General features: G+C 45.1%; 1 protein-coding gene across 2 annotated transcripts in view; it reads left to right on the forward strand.

The window, feature by feature from the left end:
* Window positions 1-12,037, forward strand: part of LOC126535912 (multidrug resistance-associated protein 1-like) — a 335,731-nt gene that overhangs the window by 32,139 nt on the left and 291,555 nt on the right. The window contains exons 5-6 of one of the 2 annotated variants that reach the window (XM_050182763.3): window positions 4,273-4,407; window positions 9,162-9,281. In XM_050182763.3, the coding sequence (XP_050038720.1) occupies window positions 4,273-4,407; window positions 9,162-9,281 (255 nt within the window). Of the gene's footprint in view, window positions 1-4,272; window positions 4,408-7,261; window positions 7,349-9,161; window positions 9,282-12,037 lie in introns of those variants that run through there. The other variant, XM_055073342.2, reaches the window with a different exon arrangement.

Raw genomic sequence — 12,037 nt, forward strand, 5'->3', positions numbered from 1 at the left:
TCCAGTAAGTTCCACAGGAAAGCATGAATTACACTTCATCTTTTCACAGAGTGGCCCCGGGTAGGGGATGCTGAACTGGAAATGTTTGCACCGCCAGGTATGTGTTCCTGCAGACAAGGACTTTCCATAAACAGCCAAAACGAATTCAACCCCAACCCCCACTTGAACGGATTTTACATCCACACTTTTCAGAAAGACCATCGTGGCAGCAGCATGCAAGACCCATCGCTATGTGATTCACAGGGCCCACAGTCTGTGCTGAACCGGTTGATCACACTCCATTTGTGCTTGCAGGGTTACACTTGAGTGGGAATGGACTTGAATGTCCTGCAAGTTGAAAGCTGCTTTCATATCTAACAGTGTCTATGTAGTGTTGGAAGTCTGACGCAGCAGCAAGAGGGCAAGGGTTGAGAACAAAGAGACCATGTGGTTTTGGAGCACTAAGTGGCACACAAGAAGAGACGGCTAGACTTAGGGTGGACGAGAAGCAAGGTTGACTGGCTCCAACAGGAAGTTGGTTTCGAAAGTGAAACCTGATGCAACTGCCTGGTTGACTCAATGACAATCAGTTGTTTAAATGGTATATATTGTAATGGACAAACAGCCAGGCATGTTCATGCACAATTTGCAGTATGAGTGCGCTGATGGTGGCATAGCACATATGCATACATGATGGTTTGCTTCTGTGCTATGTCTATTTCTATATCATCCTGAATAAAAACGCACAACTAGCATTTCGACGGGCATGAGGCGCACTACGGCTTCGCGTCCAAGTGATAAGTCTTTTAAGGTTCAGGGAAAACATGGAGATGGAAAGAGATGGAAATTCAAGATGATGAGCAAAACGAGAACAAGGTGAAATTTGGAGCCAACGTTTCAACAAGTGGACATGTTTTTTCAAGGCGACATGCTCTCCCAGGCATGATATATATATAGGTAAGGTTCTTCTCAAGGGAAAAGGGGTATAAGGCAGGTGGGCGAGGCAATGAACGAGGGTGTGTTAGCGGCGAGGGTCTAGAATTTAAAAGAAAGATGTGCTATTGAATGTCGGTGGAGGAACTTCAGGTGGCGTCATGTGTCAGGTTGTTGACATGTCAATGTAGGTTCCTTTTTCATGGAAGGGGCTTGGACGACGAGAAGGTGAGGGGGAGGGGGTTATTATCTGTTCTGTTGGAGCAGATGGCCCCAACAGAGCAGACTATGGAAAATTTTTCTTGATAGGGACGCTAAAGAGAAGCATTTAATCAGTTTAGACTAATAAAGGATTCTTCAGAAGTCTATTTTAGTGGTAAGAGGTTGTAGCGGCGTGACTATCGCCTCCAAAGTAGGCAAAGAAGAAGGTGGCCTCATGTGCAGGTAGCACGAGTATGGAACATGCTAGTGCGCTCGACCTGAGTGGCCATGGTGTCGGCCATTCCCGAGATCCCGCTGCACAATGGCTGGCCGGCCTAAATAAACCGTGGCTACAATGGCTACCTCCTCGCGCCACCTCCTTCAAATTGGTGACCTGGATGACCGAGCCCATCCATTCCAGCGTCAGCGCACCAACTCTACCAAGGCGAGTGACGTGGCCTCGCGCAACCTGGCAGACGTTCCACGGTTGTAGGGTGTCCGGTAATTCTACATTGACATGCCAGACATCTCGTTCATCCAGATACAGCCACTTCATACAGCCATTTCCTTCTCAACAAGGTTCCAAGCTCCGGCTGCGTTCCAGTGTCCGGCTGACATCTCCCGGTCCCAACTTCTACATGGATTTGTGGTCAGCCGTCCTTGCTCACTATACAACTCGAACACTCAGTCCACAACAGCTCTCGCAATTGGAACCATCGCGCCATTCCGCATCTTGCCGTCCCATATCGCCTGCATCCACCCATGCCGATCATCAGCATCCGTCGGCCCCAGCATCAGACCTCTACTCGGTTCGTGAGCCTCTTCCCCAGCTCAAAGGCAGCCGCATGGTGACTCTTTCAAAGGAATTCACTGGGCCAAACGTAAGCGCTTGTGGCTATTCTATGTCCCGCTGTTCTCCTTCCTTGGCTGGTCCCGCAAGCTGTCCGCTTTCCATTTGGGGGCACCTCACTCATCACCGATACAGAGGCTCTCCCACTGGCTCCACCAGGTGCAAATTTCACTCTTGCAGGCATGGCAACGCCACAAGCACAACCTTTGTGATGCATTCAGCGACCACCGCAACCCTGATGCTATCGGCATTCAAGATTTCACTGCAAGCAGCAGCAAGCGAGCCTTCCGATGTTCTGTGCTCACACTCTCTGTGAATGCATGGCCTACCAAAGTTTTACAGGAGCAGCTCTGTTATCTGGTTTCTTCAGCTCAAGTATTGCTTCTACATCTACATTTTGAGCACCAACAATTGCATTATCTCCACGTAAGTCCTGAGCTGCCAGACGGTCTACTTTTGGAGCTCCGACTTTTACAGGCCCGGGCATCTACGAGAACCTGCGGCAGGTCATGATTAAGCACTAAGGTGTCAATGTGGCTGCACCTCGCTCACAATCTACACTGCCGGCGCTGTCTGGTACATCTCGCTGGATTGCGTGAACCCAGCACTACCAATGACGACACCATTTGCACACTTTACCTGGACGTTACCATTAGAATTTATTTCAATCATACTTCGCACTAGCAGGAGGGCCCTGTAGTGGTGCGACTATCGCGTGCCTCCAAAGTAGGTGAAGAAGATGGACTCACATGCAGGTAGCGTTAGAATAGACCATGCTAGCGCACTCGACCTGAGCATCCGCGGTGTTGGCCACTCCCAAGATCTCGTTGCACCATTGCTGGCCAGCCTAAATAAACCGTGGCTACGGCAGCTACCTCTTCTTGCCACCTCCGACAAGGTGACTGCAAGAAGACAAAATACTGAACCAGCACATCAGTGTGACTTCACTTATATCAATGCACTTTCTCCTGTTTGGGCCATTGTGGTGCACTCAAAGTTCTTCATGGTATGTTTACTCTTTAGCTTCTTTAAATACAGCATAGTCCAACACCTTTACTGATAAAAAATGACCTAGGCTCAAGCAGACATTGTCAAAACCTGTAAAGTCGCGGCGAGCTGGTGTGGGAACCTAAAAGGCAGGGTCACTTAAAGTAGCAATAATCCCTTTAATTTCTCATTTTTGCACCTTTTCTGGTTTAGCGAGTCTCCTCTTTTTCTCATTTTGGAAAGGTAATTTAGCTTAACCTATTTTTCTATTTTGTGTCCCTTTAACTTCTCTTTAAGCATGGGGAAGTACTCAGGTTTGAGAGAGTAAAGCAGCTGCTTTAATTCATAGTCACACTTGCTTTTACCATCCCTGACTTCACAAGCAAAAGCAGAAGAATACCAATCAAGAAGGGTGACAGTCAGTCAAGGAAACAATCTCTTCAATGCTGTTCACTGCATGCATGGAATAAGCATTCAAACTCTTAGTCTGGGAAAAATAAAGTGTGAGGATCAGTGGGGAACACGGCAGCAACCTGCAGTTTGCAGATGACATTGTCCTATTCAACAATTACGGAGATGACTTGCAACAAATGATTGAGAACCTTAGCAGGGAAAGTGTAAGATTTGTAATGTTGATTAATATGCAGAAGACTTAGGTAATGTTCAATAGCCTGGCGAGAGAAAAAGAATTGACTATTGACAGTCAGCCCATACAATTTATGCAAGTATATGTTTATCCTGGCCAGTTAGTCTTAGGGGACCCTAATCATGAGAAGGAAATGAATAAAAATGGGCTTGGCATTACCAAATCATGACTGGCAGCTTATTGCTATCCTTGAAAAGAAAAGTGCACAACCATTGCATACTACCGGCGCTAACATACGAGGCAGAAATTTGGAGGTTAGCAAAGAAGCTTGAGAAGAACTTGGGGATCGTGCAATGGGGGATAGGACAAGAAATGTTAGGCATAACGTTTAATGAGACAGAAAGACAGCAGTGTGGATTAGAGGGCAAACAGGTGCAGTTGATATGCTAGTTGAGGTTAAGAGTAAGATATGTGGCTGGGCTGTCCATGTGATGTGTAGGGCAGATAATTGATGGTCTATTCTGTATTTATAGAATGGGTGCCATGCGAAGGGATGCACAGTCGACGACAGCATACAATTGGGAGGTGTGATAATATTGGGAAATGTGCTGGCATAGAATAGTGTCAGTTGGCGCAAGGGTAATTCGACGTCGCTGGGGGAGGCCTTCTTCCTGCAGTGATCCTAAAATAGGTATTCCCTGATTGTGTTTGAAAATGGTTGTCAATCTCTCTGCAGGTCCTAGTAATCAGCCTCACCATGTGGGAAAGGTGGAAGGGGCTACAGTCATCTGTGGTCATCCCTACGTTCTGGCTCATCTTTGCCATCTGCACAGCGATCACATGCTATGCAGATCTTGTAGATTTCAATTATGTAAGTAATTTCATAACTGACACATTCATTGCATGATCATCCCTTTGAAAGCTAATCCTGGTACTTTGAGTTGCCATTGTGTGTGGTGGTATCCTGTTAAGAACCTGTGGTATTATATGATGTCTATAATAAAGCTCTTCAGTACAAAGGAAGATAATGAACAAAGCAAGTGCATGATCGGCATGTGCTATACAAATTTATACATTTTACTCCTGGTGGCCCGGGCAACTGTGCGCTCCCAGCTTGGCCATTGTATCTTGAAAGTCATTTGCGATGGATACGGAGTCTGTGCCTCACTGTGTTTTCGCAGCATACTTCACGTTGATGCGAGCGTCTGCGTGCGGATCAACTCACACGCTGTTGTTGCCGCGTTTCTTCACTGTAGCGTGTTCAACAGTGAGTTTCCGTGGTCATCGAGTGAGATCATGGTGGCTTCTGCGCATCTGACACCATGCTCGTTAATTTAGTTAGTATGCCTGTGTTTACAAGTTTATACGGCTGATAAATCTACTATCCTTATTTCGTATAGCAGTTCACTAATTTGCTATCGCAATCGTTGCTTTGCCTTTTGGGTGAAACTGTGACTTTATTTCCGGTCTTTTTGAGATCACAAACATATATATATTTTCAATTATTTACCTCCATATTAACAACTATGTATTACTGTGAATGTTCTCGATACCACGAAATCAGCCACTAGCGTTGATCTAACTGCTTTCGGTAACGATGTTGCGGATGCGAGAGCAAGTGACTGGTCACTGCTTTTGGCATGAGATTCGAAATTCTTTGGTGCATGCAGTACGGTGAAGGCTGACTTTAGGAAATCGACATGTCGACAGAAATCGACACACATATTGTCACGACTAAAGGATAGCAAAGAAAGAGAAGAAAACGAATTGAGGGACACGAGCAGCAACCACGCTCCTTTTTGGAAGGAAGACGAAGTTGGCGCGTTAGCTCTGGTGGTCTTTGAATACAGAGATGGTTTTGTTTCTCGCATCTTCGTCCTGGGTCCTGTGTGTTGTAACATTGCAACAATATTGGACCTTGCCCATTTACCTTGCTTAAAAATTGGGTATGCGTTAGATTTCTACTTCATGTAGGAGCTTTAATCATTAGTTTCCACTTTGGACTCATAGAAATCGGGCAAATACTGCCAAATGAGTCAGCAGTGTGTTTTGACATTTTTTTTCTGCAGCTTGTTTAATTCAACCCGCCGTATAATTAGATCAATTTCGTCGGTCCCATCAAGGTCGAATAAATGGGAGTTGACTGTATTGGGCTGATACCACTGAGCTATTGCACACGAAAAAGTCAATGCTTTCTGAATGTAGGGCAAAAAGGAGTGATTGTAAAATTATTATTCTGCCTGATGGCATATTCCAAAGTAGAGGAAAAATATTTTAGTAACATTGATCTTAAGGTAACACTTGAACAACTGATATAAAAGCTTTAGTCTTGAGCAATACAATTTTGTTTTGTTGCTCTTTCACACTATTAAAGAAAAATTGTAACGACAGAGCATGTTTTGTTTTCAACTTTTTGACCTATTCTGTCTACACTGTCCATTACGGTTGCAGTAGCACCCATTTTCTGTGTCAATCCCCAAGTTTATCTTCAAGTATTTCCATAGTTGAGATGAACCTGTGTACTTTTGGCAAGTAAAGAACAATTTTTTTATATCTGTCATAATCTAGCACTTCTGTTAAAGGGGCCCTGAGCCACTTTTTATCGAAGTCGAGAAATTCATTTGAAGTTAAGATAGACTATTTCATAAATACTTTGCCACAAAAAAGCACTTCAATGCGTTCAGTAGAAGTGAAGTTATTGGCAATCAAACATCCTCTGTGTGGTGTTTCCACTCATTCTTCAATGACTTGCACTGCAGAGGCTATGGCGGAGTAGGGCATGCCCATAATGCTCCACCAAATAGAGCGTTTCATTGAGGGTGCTGCCATTTTGCAATCGCAGCACCGTCTATCATGCGGCGCTATGTTGGTATGCGGAATCGTGCTGGAGGGTGCTCGGCGAACGTGCTGTTGACGATGAGTGACAAGTTTTCGCGCTTTCCCGAAAGATGTCAGAAAGTTGTTTGGATTGGAAAACTTGTTAGCGAGTCGTCACTAAGCTTTTAGCTTCAATATAGCCGCAATATCGAAGGTGATGGGCCTAGAGGTGCTCCTGCAGCTCTCCCCACGATTGAAATAGGAGGCGAGTCAAGTCTGAACATTGTCGATGTGTAACATATACAGGTGATGTTTATTTATTGTATGTCTAGCCCTGAACTCTATTAAGGTATCGTTCAGGCGACAACAATCAGAGGTGTCTCCATGGCTCATGCGGTGTGCTGCACCAGCGTACATCCCAATCCAAACTGCGAAGCTCTGTATACATGTGACATTTTATTATTGTATGTCTAGCCTTGAACTCTTAAGGTATCACTCAGGCTGCAACAATCAGAGGTGTCTCCATGTGTCATGTGGTGTGCCGCACCAGCATAAATCCCAATCCAGGTAACTGCGAAGCTCTGAGGGAGCACGTTTTGCTAGCTTTCGGGGTCCTAAAATTTTGACGGTACGATTTTCTAAACATTTTTATCTGGCACCCGGCCATCAAGCTCTACAAAATAAAGAACTCTAAAATAACTTGATTGAAAAGGCTGTTAACATGGATTAGCTGATGATGGTGACTGTGAATATACCACAATCAACCAAACGCATGTGACGCGTTGAAAGATAATGCATACTCTTAGGTCTCAAATGGTGCCTGTGCATGTAAGGGCACCTTGCCTACTCGAGAGCTGAAAGATGAACAACTATTCTCTGCAACAGCACCTTTATTTTTTGCAGTAATACAGCACGCAATGAGCGGCGTCGACAGCTTGCCGGCAAGATTCAGAAGCACGGGAGAACTCATTTGTGCTAAGGTCAGCCGGTACATGGTAGGCATGGCTTTGGTTACAGAATGGAAAAGAACACACGTTCATTTCTTAGTCAGCACATACTGTTTTATAATATGTCCTCGGTCAACTTCCGCCAGAACGTTGGTTGCCAATCATGATAATCTTGGAACACATTTGAACAGAATAAGTGTAATGTGCGTGCACGAAGAAATAGTTAGCTTCATCATTCGAGTTTAGCGACTTGAATACGCACCTTTCTTTCATGTCCGAGTTTGATCATGGGTGCCCAGTTCTGAGTTCGTCACCAAGCGCTCACTGGGAACAAAACCTTCTGAACATACACGCGATGGCATCAACTCCTTTACACAGGCAATACAAAGCGGACGCTTCTCTGCTATCATAGTGGCAGTGACCACGAAGTCGCCGCGGCTGAAGGTGCACTTCACGCTTGCTTCCTAAAGTTATTTTTGCAGCCAAATACAGCAGAGTGGTAGGTTGTCGACCTTGGGTCATCTGACATCACTGAGATCCCAGACAGAATACATTAGAAGTGCATTAATTTGCAATCAAGCCGCTACCTTCCAACCTGTCGCTGGTAGAAAACGGAATCCGCGCATACCAGTGCGAGGAGGAGAGTGACGCGGTGCACTGGTTCGAGGCTGCGTTTCTCCTTGCCAATAAAATGGGTCTATTGAACATCGCCGTGGCGCACAGTTCAAATTTGATTTTGGATGTTCACGTAGGTGCCACTACTTCCGATTATATACACAGTTGTCCTCAGCGAGTCAGAATGCACTCAGTCAGTGGACTTGTTGCGGCGTCTCATGGTGGCTGTGGTATCTACGCTACGTGGCAGACAGCAGCTATATGCAATTGTAGTGTGTATGTGCAACATTTGCTTTCTGCATGCCAGGGCTTGAGTGCGTGCTCGCGCTCATACACTCAAGTCTGGCCGTGCTACGTGGTGCTGATCGGCTTTGTTATGCACCAGCATGACTGAATGCATAGTACCCACATCCAACGTATGCATCTTGAAGTGCTATCAATAGCTTGATCATAACAAAGTGAAGTCTGCCAAGGGGTCTAACCAGGAGTGGCCATGAGTGAGCACGTGCTGGCAAGCGTGTGGGGTTCGACCTTAACTTTTGCATCATTTGAGGCTAGTTCAGTGTTTGAAACTGGTTGAAATTAGCAAGACCCGATGGCTACGGCATCAATAAGCAGGGTGGCCAAAGTTTAATTCCTTCATGGGGGCCGTGGCCGAGCGTGAACAGACTTCACAAAAAGCATGTTGGCTTCTTCTGGATGTGCGTAATTATTAATAAAATTTGAAAGGAGACATTAACTTACTTTAGCCTGTTTATGAAACTGCGTCAATGAATATACACAGTGACAGTAGAAAGAAGCGCACTGGTCGAAACACCCTTCTTGATTGATGTCAGCTATTGGCCACTAGCAGCTGTACTTGGGAATCGGCTATATTATGAACTAGTCTCCAGAAAAGAATGAGGAGCAGGCTTCTGTTGAAAAGAAAGCATTAAAAAAAAAAAATATGACTTTGTTCTTGCTCCGGAGCACTTACAAGCTCCACGTGCCGTGCACCACCGCAAAATTTGACTGAGATGTTCCCAGCAGCATATGCTATCCGCAGACAGTGTTTTTTCACCAAGCCCGAGGGGTAGTTCAGGACCCCTTTAAGGTTTTATATAAATTTCACAACTATTCAAAGTATTCATTTTGAAATTGTTCGACACTAATTACTATTCGCATCGATTTCATCTCAAACAAGAAAATTTATATTCACACAAGCCTAGAAGAAACTATATATTTTGCCCTTGTTTTCTGTTTGCAGGATCTGCAGAACCCCGGTGCATTTTGTAGTTTCTCCCTCCTGCCATTGACTGTACTGCAGCTGGTTCTGTCCAGTTTTTCTGAGAAGCCACCACCTTATGCACCTCTTGACACACAGGCAGTGAGTATGTACATAGAGTACTTTAGTAGAAGGCTCACACTGAGCTGTGCTGTGAGCTGGTATTCATTTAACTGGCGCTTGCATTAATTGCCAAACATACTGGATGTCCTTAAAGTTAAAGTGCCTAGACGAAGCCAAGGTCAAACGTGAGGCCGTGCAATGTCACAGAGTTGTTCACTGATGCACACACCCCCATGTTCCCGCTTGCTGGCCGCTATTGGCTCGACCCCTCCATGCTCCACACCACGAGTCGCTTGGTGCCTTCTATCCTTGTTTCACTCGCCAGTGCTGGTGTGCACACAACTAAAAGATGGGACTGGTTTGCGCTAGCTGCACTATGTTGTGTGTAGGCCTCTACTTGCAGATACAACAATGGGCCCTCAAAAGCATCAACTGGATGAGGAGCATAAGAGTACAAATGCTCTGCAGACTTCCAAGGTATGCAATGCTTACCAAAGCAACGAGGCAGGAAGCGAAGCGACGGGCCGACTAGATGCGCACGGCCATGGAGCGCAAGAAAGAAGTGACGTGCGGCCAAAGAACAGTGCCAAGCCAAGCGAACAGCTGTTGAACAGGCCGCCAAGACCAAGCAGCGCTGACTGGAGTACATGGACGCATACTTTCAAAAGCAATTTGAAGATGAATTCGGGGCAGCGTGTAATGTCTGCAACTGTCTCGAGTTGCGATCGTAAGGGTGTCACATCCCGCAATTGTGGCAGTCTTCGAGTGAGCCATGGGAGGACATGAATGTGCTCAGGCTTTGTGCCACGTTCACAGGAGGAAAGCTTTACATTGACTTAGATAATCACCAAGGATGGCTTCTGCCATAATTTTCTTTTCTGCTTTGACAGCAGGTGTCTGCTAACTTGGCATTCAGAGCAGTAGTCGTGCAGTATAAACGCATTACTAGTTCATGAGCGTGACATAAGCATGTTAGAACTCCAAACTCCACTTGTATGCTTTTGAACCACTGGCTGATAGCGTCCCTTAGCTTTCAGTCACTTATTCCTAAAATTCCCTATTAATAGCAGCACTTGATTAACATTTTTATTGGCTGGAGAGTGGAGTCTGACACAGTGCTCGACAGCTGCCCCATGTGGGCACACATACCTGCCTACTCTCTTGGAATTATTCATAAACATTACGAATTTGGGCTTGTTTTGTTATCTTTAGTTTTATGCAAAATAATATTCTGTTTGGGAACAAGTTTCGCTCGTCGGTTCCTGACCCTATGCATCATCTACAAGGTCTTCTGAGGGTGAGAGGATCCAAGAAGGTACTTGCTTCGAGCAAGTTCATATTGACAAATTCCTGAAGCAGGAAAAATTGGCAGCACTAAAGTCACTGTAACCTACATCAAATCATATTTAATCAAATGTGAATGTATCCCTGAAAAGGCATGTGTTTTAAGGAGGGAAGTTACCCTCTGATACCAACTTCTTTGTTTATCGAGATATTTTAATGAAATTTTCAGGATAGACTCACAGCAAAAGCATTAGTAGAACTACAAAATTTCATGCGGTTATATTCGCTGGCTTTCAAGTTACAGCAATATGTCAGAATGGTGCACATGGTTTTTCTCATTCCAGGCCTGGAGAATTTTCAAAAAGTGCTGCAACTGTGAAATTCACTATGATGACTCCCAGATGGATACCTAAGGACAAGACTGAGCCCTTTTTTAAAATTTCCTTGCTGAAAAATTTTAGCAGACCACTGAATTTAATGTTGGTGATAGGGTGTCTACCAACCAAGAAAACCGGGAAAACCTGGAATTCTCAGGGATTTTGAATAGTCTGGAAAAACTCGGAATTTGTGCTTCAATCAGGGAAAATTAGCCGTCATTTTATTGAAAGGGAACGAAAGTCGCCATGGTGCTGACTCGAGTAAAAGAGAGGAATCATAACAAATTCTCTTTGACTCCATGTCGTCAGCTGGAGGAGTTACCAGTCTACAGTAGACCGATTTTCTGGACACCCCATTTTAGGGAAATGCACGATTATTCATGGCACCACCACATGCCCCATAGAGTCTATGTATAAGAACATCTAATTTCAGACGCAAGAACCCTTCGCTGTCCGATTTTCCTGACTTTTTGCCGCCACTGCAGGTCCAAAATGGCGTTAATCAAAGCGAACACCGCCGTTTTGATTATCTTGCCGCCTTGAACCAGTACTCTCGCACGCAGAACCGCTGGCAGCCGTAGCCACCACCGCGGCAACGCTAGCTGCTTTGGCGTTCGCTATTAAGGTTTTTGCCATCCAGTGCCGTGTTTTGATTGCAAGAATTCCCCGCTGTCAGTAATGGCACCGACTCTGCCTTTGTAATCCTCAGGATTGGCTTCGAAGCTGAGAAAGCATGGCGCGTTGCATAATGCGAGTTCCCGAATGACAGTTTCGCCTCAGCACAGGAATGTTGAACAAGTGAATAATTAGTGTTTGCACACAAGTGGGGAAGTGAACCTGTTGAAAGACAAGTCAGCAAAATGATTCTGTGTGAGAAGCTTGAAGACGTTTTGGCAAGTACAACGACAAATATCAACAGCCACATAGAACAATAAAATTCAGCTTCAAGTGCAGTGGACGCAGTTCACAAGAAAACGACTGCTGTGTGCACTGGAGCTGGCAGATATTTCTTCCTTTTTCCAGCTCAAGCCTTCTGGACTGGTCGCTTGTGAGCAGCAAAAACCTAAACTTACGAACAGCATTATAAACCTAATCTAGTGCTCACCTGCACTTACTTGTAATTAGCAAGATCTT

This window comes from Dermacentor andersoni, chromosome 4, assembly GCF_023375885.2.
Source record: "Dermacentor andersoni chromosome 4, qqDerAnde1_hic_scaffold, whole genome shotgun sequence".
In the NCBI taxonomy this organism is placed as follows: domain Eukaryota; kingdom Metazoa; phylum Arthropoda; class Arachnida; order Ixodida; family Ixodidae; genus Dermacentor; species Dermacentor andersoni.